Genomic DNA, 21,325 nt, shown 5'->3' with positions numbered 1-21,325 from the left:
GAAAACGTTTTCTTCTGCCAAGCAGACAACAAAGACCGACTGGCAAGCTGTCAATTCAGTTTCCAGGAAATACAATTCTGTCGATTAGCTTCACCCCTGCTTGTGTGTTAATCCCAATTCTTGCTACAGGTTTCCATGGCGACTTAAATAGATACAGACGGCAAGTTTTTAGAATTCCATCCGAGACTCTTGCTACTGGTTTCCATGACAACTTAGATAGATACAGACAGTAACTTCATAGAATTTCAGAAGTTCCATCCGAAATAGAGTATGGTACGGACTCGGATAATACAACTTTCAAATGCAATACTAAACTTGTTAATCCTCTTGATAAAAGAAGCGTATTTAAGTCCTCCAAAAGAGTTATAAATCCTCCTAATCCTAATCCAATTTTCAAAGCGAAAAAAGGTTCAATATGTGTTCTAAAAACACGTGTTCTACAACAGCAGACGACAACATGAAAGACCAGGATGTAAACAATAACAAGTTCACGCAGAACCCGTGCTGTTCTTTTCTTCCTTATATCCTGTACAAGAATGAAAGCTATTGATTTTATGAATGGGAATAGGGTGTTCACAATTGTTAGAACGGCAATAGCAAATAGTACATGTGACTGAACGGGGGGGGGGGAGTCGTTGGCAAGGTCGACTTGTTTTTGTTTTTCAATACCTTATTTTCTGGTCGGCGCCACCCTGGGATAAGCAAGGGATCTGTTTTTGTTGGAAAATATTGATATTTCATACAGTTGTAAGAGCTGTCGCAAAAAAACATGTTTTTCATGAAGATTTTTGCAGAAAAACAAAAGAGGTGTTTTGCCCCCCCCATGACCAAAAAGCTAGCAACGGGTCTGATTTCAACAAAAACGTTGCATCGCACGGGCCTTTAAAAGGTACATACCTCACTGCGCTATCTACAGGGATTCATCAAAGTTGACTCAAGGGAGGACCCAAGATTCAGAGAAATACGGGCCCTAAACAAAATTACCTTACCCCTCGCCCACCTGAATCTGCCTCTGGATGCACATTTGCATCTTATTATAATAAATGTTGATTTATACCTAGGCACAGTTCAGTCCGTGGTAAATAGCTCGGACATGTTTGTTGTTTACATCCTGTCATCTGTGCTGCAGCCTTGGCAATTGACCTGGTAGCCATGAGTCAAAGCAGGTTAACTGAGGTGAAGGACTGTTAAGCTGACGGGTCAAATAAACATGCCTGAGCAAAACTGAAGCTGAGTTCTCAGGAATGTTTTTAGATGTACCTCTTGCCTGGAGGATTCATTCCCAAGGAAAGATGAAGCCAGTCACTGGACCTTCACTGGGAGAAACGGCATGAATTGGTGCTGCCATCTATAAAAATTCCATCAAACTAGACAAGTTCAACATTACCAAGGTCAATGATATAAGTCATTGATAAGTATTGATTCTCTCTTAAACATCTGCTAAATTACATATTTTATGACCAAGATTTATCGCCTGCAGTTGTAAATCATAAACATTTGTTGAAACTTGGTGTTTATAGTATATGATCCATCTACACATGAATATTTATACTGTGCTTCTCTGGAAAGAACCAAAAATTAAAGTACCCGCATATTTTTACTATGTTATTAACACAAGGTTGCATTACTATTGAGCTAATCATGAAGGTAGCGCGGCAATACAGTGTTATTGAAAAGTATTATAAAAGTACCCAATTCATGATTACTGCAGCATTCATTTGTGAATGTAGGCCTACTGAAACTGGGCCATGGTCGTCATTGAAATGAAAATGTGAAAGAACAAAAATGTCAAGAAATGAGGACATTTTTACACACTACAAGGACCAAATTTGACAATTTTGTCTGAATTGGGCAACTTCGGATTGTGCGTTTTGTTCACATACATGGAATTTAAGTTGGCAATTTCCTTCTTCACACACACTGTTGCGAGGTTTTAGTTACGGATTGAGTCTTATGGGGCAATAACAAGTAAATTGAGTGGTAAAACCAACTGAGGCTGAGGAAGACTGGAAGCAGTCTTTGCTTCAAGTAAGTAGCGCTCTTCAGGCTCAGAGAATGATATGTTGAAGGTTATGTGCCGGAGTGCAGCAGTTTGACGAGGTTATTTCAGTGGTATTCTTTGGTTCAATCCGTCACTTATTAAGACTTAGTAACATATTGCAAGGCTGCAAGAGAGCCCTGTCCTTGATTGAGAAATAAGTTTACTACAGATATCCAATCTGAGAGCATAGTCAGCCCAGCGTGACTTTTATGTTTTGTGCAATACCCTGGAGGGGACTATTTTTGGGTTACTGCACCATCTTGTTGAATAGAATATTCAAACAGGAGTTTATTTTGGGGATCATAGATTGGCCTTGGTTCTTTTGATTCGGAGGACACGGGTCTCTCCGCAAATGCAGTGTCCTAATGAATATGTGACCTGCACAGCCAAAAGTACATCTCATCTCAGTAACACAATGTCCTATTTAAAATGGAGATATCCATTTATCAAAATACAACAAAACCAATATCACCCTGGGAATTCATGTAGTAGGCATCTAACCAGGTACCAATTTTACATCAGTCAGTTTTTGTATTGTCTGCAAGTGATAAAAACCACAAATGAAGGTGAATCATTTGGCATAGTGACCCCCACCATCGAGATTCCCTGCCAGCTTTTCCAGCACCCACCGAGTTTACACAATGGAAAACTGATACATGACCCCCATCCTGGTGGAGTTATCTTACAATTCAAATAGTTATTTCGATGATTTTGGCTTCGTTCCATTGCCAGCATCTGTGGATCTCAAGAGGTAGCAAGAACATTCCAAATTAACAAAACCGATCTACTCCAGATCGGTTTAAAGTTAGGTAGTCCGAGGGTCAGGATGCCAATGGGAGAAGGCCCAAACAGCCCTCCTGACACTTTTGTACTATACACTAGCTAGTAGTAAGATACAAGGAAGGGAATTGATCTGACCACTCCTTTTTTTAAATATTTCCACTACAAGAGAGAGAGAGAGCATAATTCATCAACCTCTGAGGCAGATGTGGCCACGCTCGCATCACCATAAGAGTTTCCATGATGTTCAAACTGATCAGAATGCGCAACGCCACTAAGATTCCTTAGGCTACCAAGGCAACCTGAATATGTTATGAAAGAACCCTATTTGATCAATTGCCGTCTCCCAACAACTGGCTTTGACCAAAGTGCTCAGCAAACTGAAATCAGTGATAGCAATATGAATGTCTCCTTCTTGATGGAGTGACTTGGCAGACATGTTCAGGGTCTGTCTGAGTGAGCTGGCCCGTTTTCGTGACTTGTCTACAAAAAGACACCTCGCTCCTCACAACCGATAATAACAGCTGTTTGGCAGCAGGACAAGATAACTGATATTGAAACGATCGACAGAACCTGGTACCAAACACCATGATCAACCATTTTGCACCAAGATTTCAAGGACCATGGTGACAATCGCTGAACAAAATTGTCTCCACTTCAAGCCACTCGAGATTCTACCTCAGGGGCAAACAACACCATACATAGGCCTAAAAATGTAGGCTGTCACAAGTCCAGTCAATACCTGATCTTATCATATCATTTTAAACGTATCATGTTTAACTGGATACACAATGGCTGGAGGCGGCTTTACCTGACACTCATTTAAAGAGAACAAACTTTATGACCAATCCTGAAAGGCATACCTGGGCCAAATATCTCAGAATCGGCTGTTGTCTGCATGTCTATCATGGAAAAGGTTGACCAGGATCCAAAAATGAATACAAAAAGATGTCATGTATGTGGCAGAGGCAAACGAAAAATAGACTTGTTTCTTACATTCGAGTGTCACAGAAAGTAAATAACAATAAAAATACTTGCAGTTCAACTTACTTATTTGAATCATTGCACCCCCCCCCTCCACCTACATATTTCATCATTATGAATACTGATATTGATAATAGGTCCAAGACTTATCGATTGATTTTGGCCAACAGCTGTTAGCGTATCTGGCCAATCGTTATTTTCATTGCAAGCCTAAACGTTTTGACAGCAGTGTACAAATAAAGTGGTACGATGAATGCCGAGTAGGGCAGGACCCTATACTTTTTTCTTAACTATAAAGAATATGCTGCATTTTCGAAAGCTCACAATGGTATATATGTGGTGATATTTGACAGTCTCAGATTTGCCTGAAATCTTTTTCGGTGAAAAGCCTATGGTTGATAGAAAAATCCTGAAATTCCTGGTCCCTAAACCCAACATAAATTTTCCAGGGCCTCTCACTCTGGAAGTGGAATGGTATTAACTGTAAATTGGACTTCTTAAAAAATTGTTTTGAAGTGGAAAAATCCCAATGCGCCAAGGACTTCCCAGCTTTATTTTGATTGATGTCAGTCTACGATGAAAGAAGTTTCGGAAAAGTTAAAGAATTTCCGAGAGTAGTTGAGGGCACAGCCTGTAGAGGGCACTGCTAAAGTCCTTTTTTCTGATTCAGGCATTTCTGGACTGCGTCAGAATTGAGTATCACTACATATCATAACTGTATCTATTTACTTGAGCCACCAGTAAATACAAACGGTGTAGAAATTAAAAAGGGGTGTGTCACTCCTGCGTTCAGAGTAAAAATCTAAAAACTCACCTTAGAAGTATCATTCTCCAAGGTTGTATCATCAGGCACCTTGCTGTTCCACATCTTCTACAAAATGAAAAACAAACAGGGGTGAGAGAACTGGTTGAAATCTGTCAAAACACTGGACACGCCTACAAGGGGTTAATCCCACATGTGAAAAACGTGGAATGTACACAAAAGAATTTCCCTGGACACGCCCACAAGGGGTTAATCCCACACGTGAAAAACGTGGAATGTAAACAATAGAATTTCCCTGGACACACCCACAAGGGGTTAATCCCACATGTGAAAAACGTGGAATGTAAACAACAGAATTTCCCACTGTTTTCTTCGCAATGCAGACGAAAGCAATACTAGATTGTACTTTTACGAATGGAGTAATACTTCAGCTATATCATGACACAAATATATCAATGTTTCTGTGTGAGAAAAAGTGAACTATGGTGATTTTGTGAGATCCTTTATCTCGAACTAGACCGCGAATCCAGAATTAGGTCAATCTAGTGTCGCCTACCACAAAAACAAAGACATGGACCTTTAACAAAATCTATTAAAAAGACTCAAATGGAAATAGATTTCGGTAGAAAACAGAAAAACATTTTTCCTAACCATGTAAAATATCGATCAACTTGGAACTATATCCTGTATTGATGTAATTTAACTTGACCTACTTAAAAGCCTAGATTTGCTTTGCCTTAAGCGATAAAAGGATTTAAAAAACTGATTCGTGTACATTTTCCAGATTTTGTACATGTTTTGTGTACAATAGTCCCACTGCAACTCTGATTCATTTGGACTTGGAGGCGTTCCCAAGATTATGTAAGAGATTCAAGATTGAAGAAGTAGAAGAGTTATAAACCATCTGCAGTGTGCAAAGGCTAGTGCGCCTATAATCAAATGCCAAAAAGGCGGAATCGACAAAGTCAAAAGACGCCAAAAAGTCAAGTTGCTTATCCTCGTTTGTCATTCTTGATTGGACGTCTTTTACTGATACGTTTTTGCTTGAGAACGATTGATTGTGACGCTAGCGCGTAAGATACACCATGCACATGCCCACCACGCACGCCCCACCAACCTCGGCCTCCTCACTGACCTCAGACTTCACCCCTCATCTTCATCTGACCTTCGTCCTTCGCCCTTATGACCCATTGGGTTTGACCTGTGTAGATGTGCCGTTCACAGCGAGGCTGCCTACCTATGGCCGCCACGGGTTTAGTTCTCTGCATGTCTGGTGCATGACTCAGTCTTGATAACATCATAGGCCTACCAGTTGGATGGACGGCCGGACATCGCCAATCAGACTCATCCTTCAGAATCTTCTATTTCATTTTCAGTTTGAGTGGCTTCACTGGCTGACGAAAACCATGATTTCAAAATCCTGAACAAAACATTAAGGAGTTGTTCAAGAAGTGAAAATGAGGCGCAAGTTTTTCAGGTGTTTCACTTTTGGAATAGGTTTTATGATCTTCACATGGCTCATCACAATGGGCTTGTATAGTCATTTGAATCGCACGGAACAAGACCGCTTGAGATCTAGTAATGAAATACCCAGGGCAAGATTAAAACCTAGAAAAGTTGTGAAAGACTATGATGGAGTTGCAAATGTTGTGCAAGACATTGACAGACAGGACAATGAGATTTTGAGATTTGATAAATCTCGTGAAGGTGAAGATCGGCATGGCTTCATGAAAAATGGTGCTCGGAAGGATGCAATAGAGACTGTAGATCTTGTTGAATTGGGGAAAGTGCGATCTCCGGAGGATCAGATGATTCGTGACAAAGGTAGAGTTTCGCTAAATTTCAGCCGTTGGTGGTTGTTCTTTACAGAGTTATTTCATTCAGAGGACGAGATGTTGTTTGCCGTGGCAGATTTACAGGGAGCACATTTACATACAGGTGGAGTCATTTGCAGATTCCCAAGGACAAGATCTGTACGTTTGGTACATAAATGTACACATATTTGTCAAAGATGTCATTTGTGGGTATCTTTGCCAATCTAAATGTTGATGAGTTTGCTCAGAGTAGAGTGGTAGACTAAATATCTCACTTGCTGCATTTGTTTCTCGGTAATTTATATCATAATTATTCATTTTAGGATATCGAAAGTACGCTTTCAATGCTCTGATAAGTAACCGATTGAGCTTCACGAGAACTATTCCAGATGTCAGAAATAAATTGTAAGTATTGGGGCATGTTGAAGCTCAAAGTCAAAAGTAAAAGTTAAACTTATGTCCTTTCCCGTCCATTTGAGAGATCAGCTAGTGGCTTGAGTGCTAGGTTCAAAATCAGGTGGTCATGTCAAGCAAGTCGTCATCCACACAAGGCACACTTTGTTGGAAATGTCAACAGGGTCAAGGACACAGATTGACGTCCAAAATGGATGTCCAAATGACGTCACTGCACAACCTCTTTGATATCACTCTACCTTTATCTTCAGATGCAAAACTCGAAACTATCCAGAAAATCTTCCTCGCGCGAGTGTTATCATTTGCTTTTATAATGAGGCCTACTCGGCGCTACTGAGGACATTCCACACTGTCTTGGCAAGGTCACCAGAAAACCTCATCAAGGAGATTATACTTGTGGATGATTATAGTTCTGAAGGTAGGCAAGATGATGGCTAGGGTTTTCCAAAAGTAAAAGCAAAGAGTGGAAATTGCAGAAAGCTTTCCATATATAGCTTGTGATTTCTTCTTCTTTCTGCTGGCGCCATTCCTTTCAAAAGATCTATTTGCCTGGGCCATTTTTTTAACTGCCTCAACAGATGTTATATCATTTTTCAGATGATACTAGAGACAGGTTGGAGTCTTATATCAGAAGTTATCCGAAGATCAGCATCATCAGGACAAAGAAGAGAGAAGGGCTAATCAGGGCAAGGAGCCTTGGGGCAGAACATGCTACTGGGGAGGTGAGCTTCCAATCCCTCAGCCATAATGGCCAGGCACACACATCTTTGACAGTGTGTGATCTTTGATTTAGGAAAGAGTTACTAGTCTTTTGCTGTTTGTGCATCTGAACTCTTTATTCTTCTTCTAGGTCATCGTCTTTCTGGACAGCCACTGCGAGGTAAACCAGGAATGGTTAGAACCGCTTCTGGGTAGAATCAAGGAGGACCGACGCAACGTGGTCGTTCCGATCATCGACATCATCAATATGGACTCGTTCCGGTACGAGGCATCACCTCTGGTGCGTGGAGGGTTCACCTGGGGGTTACATTACAGATGGGACCAAGTGCCCCAAGAGATGTTGAAGCCATACTCAAATATAGCTAATCCTATTGCGTAAGTACAAACAATCACCTCCCTTTGGTACCATCCTTTTTTGAGAGGTGGCCTAGTGTGATGACCATCTGAATGTCCTTCTCTTTTGCAGGAGCCCCACCATGGCTGGTGGTTTGTTTGCTATGGATAGAACTTACTTCATGGAGCTAGGAGAATATGATAAGGGAATGGACACCTGGGGTGCAGAGAATCTAGAATTATCTTTTAGGGTAAGGGCCTAGTCGCTTCCGAAATCCTATTGCTGCATTGCATAGCTCGACAGATGATATTGCTAATGAATGAAACCATGTAGAGACACTGACAGATTTGCTCAATTTTAAAGAAATATTTGAACGGAGATAAGAATGTTTTTTTCAGATTTGGATGTGTGGTGGTCGATTAGAAATCATTCCATGTAGCCGAGTTGGTCATATCTTTAGGAAGGTGCGGCCGTATGGGGATCCTGCGGGTCAGAACAGTATGATGAAAAATTCAATACGTCTGGCTAAAGTCTGGATGGATGATTATATTGTAAGTTAGTTTATGTGTAATAACTGATCTACTGCACTTCTATTTTCCTGGATTACCAGTCATTACAAATGGCGTACCCCTTTAAGGCTTGTTCCTTGGCTTGGAACCAGCTATAGTCACCTGTAGTAATTACTGTAACGGATTACTGGCCAAAATTTTTGAACAGTTCATGAGAAAGGAAAAAGTAACTCAGAACCTTTTCCTTTTTAGAAATATTTCTACCAGACTCGCCCGAGTGCCCGACAGTTCCAAGGCGGCAATATTACTGAGCGTGTTGAGCTGCGCAAGAAGCTAAAATGTCAATCATTTGAGTGGTATTTGAACAACATCTATCCACAACAAACCCTACCGAGTGCCCAAAACATTCAAGCTACGGGAAAGAAACAAAAATTTTACAAACCTGTTTATAAAAGACCTTTATTGGTAAGTTCAGAAGTGCTTTTTCTGTTTTCCAAGTTGCTCTGTGTTTACAAGAATTTGGATATGCTTAGAACTCGTAAGACTAATGTCAGTGCTGTATCTTCATAATTCAGTAAACTTGCCTTGCAAAATCTAATTATTCATTATTTCAGCTTAGAGTGCACAACACTGACCTATGTATCCAGTCATCAGAAACGTACTACAGTAAACGTGCCTTGCTTATTCTAAAGCCTTGTGACGAGAATGAACGAGGACAGGTAGGTCACTCACCAGGTTCTGATAGATTCATTCACCGCTCTGGAGCTCTCTAGGACAGCCGACTTTGTTACCAAAAACGTACTGACTGCTTAGCGTGTATCTCAAAGAATTTCGAACGTGTAAGAAAATGAGTCTGCACCACTTACCCCACATGAGGAGCTTGTCCTGTTGGAGAAATGCTGCGAATTCTATGTGGTTCTATTAGTGATGTAAGAAGTAATTCTCAGATCTTACCTGTCCTATATGTCGCTTTTTCAGACTTGGTTTGAGACTGAGGATCATAGTCTGGTCCTCGGTAAGATGCTGTGCTTGGATGCAGACGGAAAGGTGGAGAACCCGTTCATTAGGATCATGAAATGTTACGGCAAACGGGGACCACAGGAGTGGAATTGGAAAGGCGTAAGCTATATATTTCGTGCATCCTTCTCTTCTCCGTTGGCGCTTTTGAATTCAGGATTGTTGCGTGCCACTAGAATCGGGCATCACTGAGGAAGTGAACTTTTAATAAATCCCTGTAGATAATGTAAATGACATCATGCAGGATGACCTAACAGAACCAGCAATGGACACCACAACGCAAGCATAACTATTGAAAGGATCTCACCAGACATGATTCCTTTAGTGGTTGTCGTTTCGTCTTAACTTGGCTTAACTTTCTACTCAGTAATTTCTAACCTAGATTTGTTTGATATTTTCAGATGATGTTATTTAACCCGTTCCTCGGCATGTGTGTTGCGGCTACGAAACTAAAAGATGGTGCGTATATTGAGATGAGGGCGTGTGATCGGAATGACGCGTTGATACAGATTGATCAGGTGCCAGGGTTCCACTTCTAGAGCCGACATCAAAGGATCAAAAGGCGATGTCACTTTCATATCTTTTGTTACAGTCTCGAGGAGTCATCATGTATCTTTGCAAAAAACGTCCTTGTATTTCACTGCCTAAGCAAAGCTGTTTTTTAAGATATTAAATAATGGAATTATATTATAGTCCAAGTCCTTTTGAATTGTGTTGGCTTTCATGATTTTGTTTTGATGGTAATTGCTGTTTTGTCGGAACTCATTGGTGCATAGTTTTCATGAGGGTACCATCCGGTCTATAGTCTTCCACTTTTTGACACATTTTCATCATTTGGTTTGTTAAACGTCAAAGAAATTCAGCCAGTCGTTCATGCTCCAGAGCCCCACATGCGGCAGACAATACACTTACATTACAAATGGACCATAGTATTAATCAATTTGCTATCATTGATAAATTCATCAGCTTTTAGCTTGTTGAATATCATACCCATCTCACGGGCAACAGAATTCTCCATAATTGATAGTGATGGGTAGTATGAAGGACTCGGGAACCAGATTTTGAAAAAAATGTAGTCTTGTCACAATTGTTACTGTTTGTTAAATATTTTTGATGATGTAACAGCAGTAATATAAGATAACATCATTTTGTTATGGAAGTTTTAATGTAATGAATAGTTTAAAATTTAAAATGTACGTGTGTGTGCCTTCTGTCAATGTATATGTATTTGTTATGAGTTCTGTGAAAGAAGCCAATATGTTCCAGAATTAAGATAACCTTGCTGTGAGAAACTGAGCGGTTGCTATTTTAAATACAATTGAGCAAATAGTGGGCTCGATTCCAGTGGTTTGTCCAATAATAAGTGCCGAATTCTGCATCCCTGAATTCTGAGCCAATTAGATCACTCGATTGTGGGGTTAATTTCCGTTTAAAAAATTAGTGAATTCAGATCTGATGTAGTATGAAGATGTAGTTATGTATATTTTATTTTATATGAATGATGCATTTGTTGATGATGTATAGCAATAAAGTATTTTTATTGTGAAAATAGGAAAGATGCTTTGAGTTTTCTTTCTCCGAGTTGCATATGGATAAGGAAACATTTGACACTGTCCTGAAAAATGGAACAGTGGAAACATGTGACCTCTGATCAGAAGGTAATGGGTTCAAGGCTCTTCCAGTACCATTCAGCACTTCCGACTGGCCTCAAATGGCCAATTGTAGCATAGTTCCTGTGCCTCTTGATTTCTACAGAAAGGGTATCGAGCCTACAGAGGCCTCCACTTGCGAAGGTTCCACTGTACATTATTGTCTTCGGGCTGGTTGTGACATTTCACATCCGGGCACAGCCATCAGGCTGCTCCCAAAAGGAACCCAACTGAAGCAGAATGTACATGAAAACACACAAAAACATAGTATAATGTCTGTGGTACATCCTTTTACCATGACTGACATCGATAAGACCTGGCAAACTAGTCCACCCGGTTGTGCCTAGGTATTCTGGTGGAGCGTCTTCTGTCAGCTTGAACCAGTTCTTGTCTTCAGAAAGCCGGTTGTGACATTTTGGCACCTCAATATAACACAATGTCTAGTGTTTCAACACTGTTATGGTGTACATACTGAACTGGTAGCTATATTGAAATACTGGTTGTATCTGCTACCTTTTGTGGAAATGCCACTCCAGTCGAGCCTCCGCCTATGAATCAGATTCCGAGTCCGTGGTCGTCTCTTCGCTCTCCGATTCCGAGCCCGAGCCCGTGGTCGTCTGTGACTGTTCGCTCTCCGATTCGGAACTATCCGTAACGGTGGAAGAAGAAGTGACGTCTTCTGACTCCCCCAACTTCTTGTTTTTGCCGAACAGTTCGTCGAGACTCCTCTTTGATTTGCCCCGTTTATAGTCATCTTTCGAGTCGCTACTCGAACTTGTTGACGGAAGCGCAAAGGGTTTCAGATCAGTCCTCTGTTTGCCTAATTTGTCTCCCGCTTTTGCTTTTTGGTCATCTGTCGTCTGTTTCAATTCTTTCTTTTTCTTGCCCCATCTAAAAAAACTGAAAAACGGCTTCTTTGCCGGTTTCTCTACATCTATAATCGGTGACGGCTCCTTTGCCGGTTTTTCTCCATCTTCAATCGGTGGATTCATGGCCACATCCATAATCACGAACCTATTCGTTGGCCCCAAAGCCTCACCCATAACGCCGGAAGGGGATGTGACGTATTTTGAAATCCTCCGCAGTTTCATCATCTCCTTCTCTTCCTTCGTTTGAATACCAATGTGGCTTGGTAAATGTAGAAGTGTTCCGCCGGGACTCCTTCTTGATTCCTCCTGTTTTGAACTTTCGAGATCGGCTTCGTTGAGTCCACTCGTAGAAGACATCAACTTTTTATCACGCGGGTGGTGTAACTAAAAGAAGATAGAGTCAAATTTAATAAACATATATTCTGTCGTATTCATTCCGATGACAAATGATGGGTTTGCGATTTTTCGAATCCAACCTCTCAGTTTTGTAAGAATTTTATTATTAGTGAGCATTCTTACGTACCAGCTGAAGCCTTGCCATCTCGTACTGCTGCTGGTTGGCGAGACGACCTCTCTCACTTTTTATATCACAAAGCTGGAATGTGGAACAATTCGCCGTTGAAACAGTTATCAAGTGTTTTGTCTTCTACCTGTCATGTGTGATGCGAAAACTCCCTACTTACTAGGTAGGCATAACAGTATAAGCGTATAAGTGATAAATCTGGCGCCCGTACCTTATAGACAAGCGAGAACAATCCGATCAGGAAGATGATACCTCCAATACCGAGTGAACTGTACATAATCAGACGGCCGAGTGACTCCTCAGAGAAGAAAGATGACTGAAAAAGACAGAGGAGACGGGTTTCAAACCAAAAATGACTGAAATGAGTGTTCAGTGCAGATCAAAACTAGCCTAGTCGGTCGAGTAGACGTAATTGCCGTGGACTAGACTATTCATTTATATTTCATAGATTCAAAACAAAAGAATAGAGGCATAAGATGAACTAAAGCGCTTCGAGAGAATACCTCTAATTTGATAATGCCCGGCCCAAAATGCTGCGAAAGGCAGTGGTACGAAACGATACACACTATTGCAAAATGAGTAAGCGGAGGGGCACATTTAAGGAGAAGGAGGACAATTTTAAGAATTTTTCAGTTCTGCGACAAGGGCAGCGCATAGCTTACACTTGTATTATCTTGGGAGTTACTGGCATCTATCGCATCTGGAAAGATATAAAAGTCCTATATCATAGCCTGGTGTACAATAAACTTCTGTCAAGCATTTTCACAATTGTAATCCATCGGGCGTTAGGGTATACAGAGCGGTCTAACCGGCCTTCATACATTCCGGACGCAGTAGACTGCCCGGGTTACTCGCCTTACCTGGCCCTTTAACACACTGACAAAGCCAGCTAAGTCTAGAGTAGGCCTTCAGATGGAAACCTCAAGGGAGGCGCCGGCGAGATAGACTCCACAGGGCCCGAAGCACGAAGAGAATGACGGGCGTTGCAGCTGTTAATGAAGGCAAATACAGCAACACAAGGCCATAGGAGGTGGTACTGACTTAGTGTTAGGGTGTTCTTCCGGCTTCTTTGCATCAAGATTGCGTATCACTGACCTGCTTTGCACTGTTGAGCAGCTTCGAGGTCGCACGTCTGATAGGTAAACAAATTCACGGCCCGGGTAGAGGAGGGGTTAGCCATTTTTCTTTCCAGTTCAACCCAGCCGCATGAACAGGCGGTGCCACTGGTTAATTCTCTGAAATTACAGTTAAAAGTGGATACTCGGCTTGTTAGAATACAAATATCACTTTCATGGTGGTACACGCATATGCCCGGGGTATTTCGGATCTCGACCCACTGGCAGTACCGGTAAACTCGTGGCCAACAAAAGTATGCACGATAATAATCTCTAGGAGAGCGTTCTTTTCAGCGCTGTAGTGTGAGAGTCACTTAACGGACGTGTTAGAAAGGGAATGGGAAGAGGGTAGGGGAGGTGGCTGAAGTTATCAGTAAATACTATACTCACCCGTGCTATACAATCAGAACAGTCGGACGCGCTAAAGCGCGTATTTTTTCCTGAGAACTTCATTTCGCCGCTTGAATTGAGATGTGTATAGACTTACATGCGTTGAACAATGAAATAGCCCTGGATTGATGTGTCCGCAACATCAGTGGACTGGGCCCCTAGGTCGATGATAGGTTGAAAGGCATCTGAATCGGTGGACAGCTCGAAGTAGATATTCCGAAAAATGATCAGCATATCAAACATAGTCTTTTCTATGGTGCTGAGATTCGCATAAGTTGAATTGCTGACTTGAAGGGCGACATTGTCCGCAAGACTTGGCGTGACGTATTGGTAACTTCCGGTGATGTTCAGAGAGGCGAAGTTCTCGTGAAACCTGAAAAGTCGGAGTAGAAGATGTCGAAAGACTTAATCCTCTTTTAATCGTATGCCATGGTCAATCGGAATCAACCGCGGACCAAAATACTAGTAGGTGATGAACCTAACCATTCTGGCCAATTTGTCATTTTGTGTACCAAAAGCGCGGTCTTGCCGGTGATGTGACGGGAGACCTTAATCAAAAGCTGTATGCACTACTTACACATTCTTTAGCTTCTTACTTTCTCCGGGCTGGCTTTCGACGAAAAAGAATTCGCTCTTGGCAGCTTGTCTGAAATGAATTGAATGGTGGATCGTGATATCAATTCATGCCCCCTTGAGTCGAGATTTAATTTCCCGGAAGTCATGTGGCAATTCTGAGTTGAAATCGTAAGCTCACGTCCATAGTTTTTTTAATTTTTGGTTTATAGTTTGATATCAACGGCAGGTGACGTTGAACGTCTCAAATGATGAGACGAACAATACTTAAAAAGCTGACAGTATACTTACAATTCTGAAATATTGGTGAATGATGTGACATATGAATCAATATCCATAGACAGAAAGTCGCTATTGAAACAGAAAAGAATGGAAAGAAAGTGAAATTGACATCGACATTTATATGATAATAACATGTGTATGTCTGGTCACTAGAATATCAAATACTCTGCAAAGATGGCGAATCTAAGTTCAGGATAATTGGTAATTAACTCGCCCTTGTGGTTAACACTATGAACCCACTATAATAGTAAAAGCTTATGATGGTTAATTAAAAAAAATTAATGGTGCTGCAAGGTGAGGTACCGTACATCATAATGACCTGTAACTATAGGTACAATGTAAAGAGCTCGCTAGTTTTTAAATCAACGCACCTTGTCTGATCGCCTGAACGTCGTCGTCGGTTCAACCCACCAACTCTGTCAGGCAGGTCAAAGCCTAACCCACGTGGATCTGGCCACTCGCCCTCATCATCTGGGGCAGTTGGGTGTGAGAAGAGCACATCAAAAGTAAGGCTAAGCAAAAGCACGATCAGGGAGTGGTTGATAGCTAGCCTCTGGGTCATGGTGGCAATGTCTGGAATGAAAGACTAGGAATTATAGTTGCCTACGCGCTCTTATGTATATAACATTTTCTAGCGGTTCTCAGCGTGATATTAGGCGTTTAGAATGCACTTACGGGTGAGATTATGAACCATGATCTGGAACTGGAAGCGTTCTTGAAAAAAAGGCACGGAAAGTCTTTCAGTCGCCATTGCAGCGATGGTGCGTCATGTCGTCGTAAATGGTGCACTAACAGAGCGCAGGTTGGGCGACTTCGCAACACGTCTCTGTCGCAATGCAATAACGACGTTCTCCAAACTCCTGCGCAGCCCTGAAACTAGATTTATTTATTTATTATGATAGCGTTCCATGACTGCACTAACACAGGGTGCCATTTTGATTCACCTAGGTTTATAAAGGTCGAATTATTTGATGAGCAATAGTTTATACTCGAGAAACTGTTCTCAAATTGATGAAGGCTACTATACCCAATGTACTCTTTCTTATTTTGTACAACATGATGGTTTAAGCCATCAAAAGTGCAAGGGAACTTCCCCATTGATTTCTGTCACTGGCAGCTTCCAACACTCAATGTAAGAAGAAACAGAGTCTTTCATTTGTAATCCGAAGATGATGACGGCGTAGGCGTTCACTGACGGCCGTGTCCGCACCACTTTTTGCACTGTCAAGTTTTGTGCGGGTTTTTTCTGATTCGGACAAAAACCAAAAATATTTCGAAAATGAGCTGAATAAACTACCTTTTTTTTATCCCGGTCGCTCTTTCTAGTGCATTAGCTTTCACGAGAAAACAGGTATTTTCGAATTTACCAATGAGAAAATTATTTTAAAAATCGTGAGTTTTAGTGATGTGGGGGTATAGTCTGAAATATTCAGTTTGTGGTGGGGTCAAATTATGTGAGCGAATCCTGTGCATATTATCGACCTGTATTAAAAAAACAAATGAGCTGATTTGCTCTGGAAAGAGGAGATCACAACCTTTCCAGTGATATGTAACACTTATGGGTCATTCATTGAAATGCGACTTCAAAACTCATTTTGAAATGGGTGTCATTTGCTATTTCGAAATCCTGACGTCACGGACTTTCGGGAAAAACCCCAAGACGCCAAAGACGACGTCAAATTTGTTGCCATGGTGCACCTTGTTTTGGTTTCACCATCACTTTCGACGCAACGGACGCACGGTTCAGGTCGTGCTCTACGCTCAGAGAAGAATAGCAGATAAAATATCACTCTTGTGAGGTATCATTGATCGTGACTTTTGCTTTATACCACCGGACACACCCCGATGAGGATATAGAGGGTGATTCGTTGAATTAAGAAGTAGTTTAGCCGCAGTTAGACAGGAATAATGCCGTGGAAGTTAAAACGCCCTAAATTTAAGTTCGAGAAGCGGCTTGAAGGTAAGCTAAAAGTCATTAAAATTTAATGCGTTTTGATGTTTGAGGTTCGAGGTGATACCTAAAATAATTCTATATGCAATAAATTCATGTTCACTTGCAATCAAAAGTGTCTGTAAATCTAACTTTTCTCTGCATTTTGTTGATATTTCCAAAGCGCCTTGGTGACGTCTTTTTGCCTATGACGTCATGAACTGGGCCTCGCTTGCGGTGGTAGCCGCTGATGTCATGCGCAGCCAATCACATGTCGTAGAATCCAGTAGCTCCAAATCGAGGTTGCCATGCAACTGGATGACTTGTTCGGGTGTTTCCGGTACTCAGTTCGGTTTTTATCGTCGTTTGTCTTTGTAGTTCTAGCGATAAAGCAATGGTTCGAATCCCGGTTAGGGCAACTAGATTTTTCTGTCCTTATTTCATTTTTACGTGAAAAATACTGGATGAGCGATGTTCATATATTTGGGTAATGCCAGAATAGTGACCTTTATTTTTGATGATTAATGCCCCACGGCTAAACAATCAATTACTTTTTTCCAGCCCGCGTGAAATATGCGGAAGAGGCTTCTATCCGCAGAACATTGGAGCTCGAAATCGAGGTAAGAATTATACAGTCCCACTCAAAATATACCCGAATAAGGGTATGCTACATGTCAAGGTGTTTATGACTGCAGACATTTCAGAGATACAATGTACCACAAACAGCCGTATAAATTTTGTATACGGCGGGGCGCTCTAACTAATAGGAGTGAAAGCAAGATATCTGACTGATCCCAATAACACTATTTTACTAACATCCATTATCCATTTGTTATCTTTCAGCATGAGAAATTTCTTGGAAAGGTAGAGGAGTTTGATATACTCATGATCAGCTACGACAAGGTAAATAAGATATGAGTTACTTGATCCCCCCCCCCCCCATCCAAAGGAACCAGGGGTTTTCAATCTACTCCGCCTCTCGAGATTTCATTATTTTTGTATACAAGGTAGGAGTAGTATCAAAAACCTGAATCTCAGGATGCTATACGTGGTGCATATGATGTGTTGGCCGAAAACCTTTTAGATGTTTTTCAGTAGGCCCAAAGCTTTATTTCTAAGTGTACTGCTTACCTCCATTCCAGAAAGATGGCGAGGTCACCGACCTTCAAGGGAAATTGACCAGTTCAACGAAGAAGGTCAAGGACCTTGAGCTTTCTGGTGTCTGGAAAGAATTCCTGCTGGCGCAGGTACGGGAGCACAGTGCCTATATGCGCAGGAAATGCAACAATATGGCGGAAAAAAGTAAGTTGAAATATTTCGTCTAGGCGATATGACAGGGTTGCTTTTCAGCATCTGCAGGTTTCGCAATCCCGGACAGAGTACGAAACATGCATATGGACTGATGATGAATGAAGTACCTACGGAGTGGAATCATATAGCAATTGGTATTTATATAGTGTAATAAGAACGTTGAAAGACCTTGGTGTTTTTTCCAGATGTTGAAATAAAAAAAGAACTTGAAATTGAAAAGAGAGCGATAGAGGAAGATGGGCAAGTGAAGCTATCTGCCCTGCACACAGACTACGTGATGGACGGCGCGCGGGCACAAGTAGCGCGTGAAGAGCTTCAAAAGACGATCCATGATTTGGAGGCTACCAACTCGAAACTCGAGGAGGAAAAGATTGTTCATGTGGATAATATGGCCGAGCTCCGGGCAGAAAACTTGCAATTGAGGGAAGTGAAGATGTCCTTAGAACAAACAGTCATTGAAAAGAGAAAGGCTGAAGAACGTAAGGAAGAGGCGCTAATTGACCTGCTCGTAGGCGAGACGCTGGCACAGACAAAGTGCACTGAGCTTCAAACGAAGATCCATGATTTGGAGGCTACCAACTCAAAACTCGAGGAAGAAAAGATTGTTCATGTGGATAATATGGCCGAGCTCCGGGCAAAAAACCTGAAATTGAAAGAAGTGGAGAAGTCCTTAGAACAAGCAGTCATTGAAAAGGGAGAGATAGAGGGTAACATGGCCGAGCTCCGGGCAAAAAACCTGAAATTGAAAGAAGTGGAGAAGTCCTTAGAACAAGCAGTCATTGAAAAGGGAGAGATAGAGGAAAAAGGCCAAGTGAAGCTATCTGCCCTGCACACAGACTACGTGATGGACGGGGCGCGGGCACAGGTAGAGCGTGAAGAGCTTCAAACGAAGATCCATGATTTGGAGGCTACCAACTCAAAACTCGAGGAGGAAAAGATTGTTCATGTGGATAATATGGCCGAGCTCCGGGCAGAAAACGTGCAATTGAGGGAAGTGAAGATGTCCTTCGAACAAGCAGTCATTGAAAAGAGAAAGGCTGAAGAACGCAAGCAGGAGGCGCTAATTGACCTGCTCGTAGACGGGACGCTGGCACAGACAGAGCGCGCTGAGTTTCAAACGAAGATCCATGATTTGGAGGCTACTAACTCAAAACTAGAGGAAGAAAAGGTTACTCACGTGGATGATATGGCCGAACTATTGGCAGAGGTCTTGAAATTGAGAGGTGAGATTACTAGGTCGAATGCCGTGAATGTCGAGGTGGCAAAGCTGCGTGTTCTTTTGGAGAAGGAGCTTCGTTCCGGCAAGGAAAGGGCCGACAAGATCATACGCCTAGAACGGGAAGCGGAGGCTTCGCGCAAGAGCCACAACAAAGAAATAGAGAGTTTCTCAAGAGAAGTGCAAAGAGTTCATGCCGAGCAAGCGGAGTTTCGGCGCGAGATGATGGGAGACTACCAGCAGATGGCCGATGAGGTCGTTCAGCTCAGGGCCCAGCTGAAAAGACAGGTATTTATAACGACATTTCGTATCTTCTATTGTCAGTCTTGGCAGGCTTAGTTGGTGCTGGGTAAACACTTATTCAACAATTCCTAGTTTGTGCTCAGTTTAAGTACCCATCAGATAAGTTATTCTTGGAGTAAATGTCATATCATATGATCATAAATATAAATTTTATTGATTAAAATGTACATTAGTTGATAAATCCTCGATTTTTTCTTCGTACACAGGTCTCCGCATGTAAACAGCCAAACACAGAGGTTGAGGCGAAGGTCGGAAAGAAGAAACCTTCAAAGAGCAAAAGGAAAGAGCGAAATTCCAAAATAGAAGATGGAAACGACGCTAAACCTGATGGTAGGGCAGTTATTCAACAAGCTTGGCAACACTGAATAGGCAATATTGTTTCACGTCATTCATGACATTAGGGTTCAGGTGTTAGTTTTCTCATCCAAATTGGTATCCTTTGAATGTTTTATGCTCAGCATGGGTAGGCAAATCCCTAGGCTTCATCGCCCCCTCCCCCATGCAAGCATGGTTCGACGATGACAAAGGAGTGAAGGAAAATGACCTGACTCTAAACCAACCAAGCTTTATCGACGTTTATTACTGTGAAACCCTAAATATATTCTTTTTTTCCCCACCAACTACCAAAGACAAGACACCTGAGATTCTCAGTGAGGTGCCAGTACCATCTGAGCCACCCTGCGCTGCCACTTCAGACGAAGGAGCTGTTTCAGATGACGATATGAAGGCTATCGGCGGAGAGAAACCAAAAGCAGTTTCATTTGCCAAGGTGGAGAGGCAAATGATTCCCGAGATCTCAGCAGCAGATGTGGATCCCTTTCAGAGGGTGGCCGACAGGCCCCCAATTCTGAAGAAACCAGTTGTGGGTGCAGATGAGGTGAAACAAGATAGTGCACCAGTTGCTACGTTTGATGTCGAAAAGCTTAGGCAACAAGGCGAACGATATAGCGCTTCCACCCTGAAGCCAAAGGATGTGAAGCCCAAAAAGAAACTTGTTGAGCAGGTTGCAGTTGATCGAAAGGTAGGAGACTTATAGATAAAGCACGGGCGAATCAGTAATACAGTACATGTAAATGCACATGAAAATGTACTAGGTTTGCAGTCATCCCTTTGTATTGCAAACTCAACCTTAATTTTTCTAAGATCGTGAAACACATTGGAATTTATATGGATGATCTAGAAGTCTGTTGGCAAGACTGGCTGGCCTTTCAATAAAGTCCATACTTTTATTCTTCGCAGCAACCTCTCCAGCCAGAGGCAGGCTGGCAGACTGTGTCGTATAGCCGGCCGCCTAGCTGCCCACGTCGCAGCTCCGTCCCAGTCTCACAGAATGAGTATGGAAAAGGCACACGACGCCGCAATGGTGAAAAGCCCGTTGGAAAACCCTTCGGAAAACCCACCGGAAAACCCTTCGGAAAACCCACCACAAGGCGTACTACAACAACAAAACAGCGTGAGACCAAACCGATCAAACCGATTAATCCGCCAGAGAAGCAGATCTCACTTGAGGAGGATTTCCCACCCTTGGAAGCGAATGGTGGGAGCCTTCTCACCCTCCTTCATTAGGTGAGTGGGGAGACCCACTCACCACCACCTTTTCCGTGCCGGACGTTAGAAGCATTAGTTATCAATACCAATATTTTCCGATACGATTTTAAATGAACCTTTTTAAGACTGAGTGATCGTTTGTACACCAGCAACATAACTTTAATTTGATAATTTGTAAACATTTTTTAGTAAGACTGAGTGATCGATTGTACACCAGCAACATGAACTCATTTACGGGGA

At 42.0% G+C, this 21,325-nt stretch overlaps 2 protein-coding genes across 3 annotated transcripts in view; one reads left to right on the top strand and one right to left on the bottom strand.

The window, feature by feature from the left end:
• Positions 1-5,098, bottom strand: part of LOC135500296 (5'-AMP-activated protein kinase subunit gamma-2-like) — a 67,720-nt gene extending 62,622 nt beyond the window's left edge. Inside the window, exons 1-2 of one of the 2 annotated variants that reach the window (XM_064791669.1) lie at positions 4,975-5,098; positions 4,620-4,676 (exon numbers count right to left, since the gene is read on the bottom strand). In XM_064791669.1, coding sequence (XP_064647739.1) covers positions 4,620-4,673 — 54 coding nt within the window. In that variant the 5' untranslated portion in view covers positions 4,674-4,676; positions 4,975-5,098. The remainder of the gene's footprint in view (positions 1-4,619; positions 4,677-4,974) is intronic. The other variant, XM_064791670.1, reaches the window with a different exon arrangement.
• Positions 5,099-5,339: 241 nt separating this feature from the next.
• On the top strand, positions 5,340-10,923 carry LOC135500295 (polypeptide N-acetylgalactosaminyltransferase 11-like). Its single transcript, XM_064791660.1, has 12 exons — positions 5,340-5,429; positions 5,945-6,392; positions 6,706-6,787; positions 7,048-7,214; positions 7,394-7,518; positions 7,647-7,891; positions 7,983-8,100; positions 8,249-8,401; positions 8,612-8,824; positions 8,974-9,078; positions 9,338-9,478; positions 9,778-10,923. The coding sequence occupies exons 2-12, from the start codon at positions 6,026-6,028 to the stop codon at positions 9,913-9,915; spliced, it is 1,854 nt and encodes a 617-aa protein (XP_064647730.1). The 5' UTR covers positions 5,340-5,429; positions 5,945-6,025; the 3' UTR covers positions 9,916-10,923.
• The last annotated feature ends 10,402 nt before the right edge of the window (positions 10,924-21,325 follow it).

Source organism: Lineus longissimus, chromosome 16 (genome assembly GCF_910592395.1).
Source record: "Lineus longissimus chromosome 16, tnLinLong1.2, whole genome shotgun sequence".
NCBI classification, from domain to species: Eukaryota; Metazoa; Nemertea; class Pilidiophora; order Heteronemertea; family Lineidae; genus Lineus; species Lineus longissimus.
This window is presented reverse-complemented; position numbering and strand designations above follow the sequence as displayed.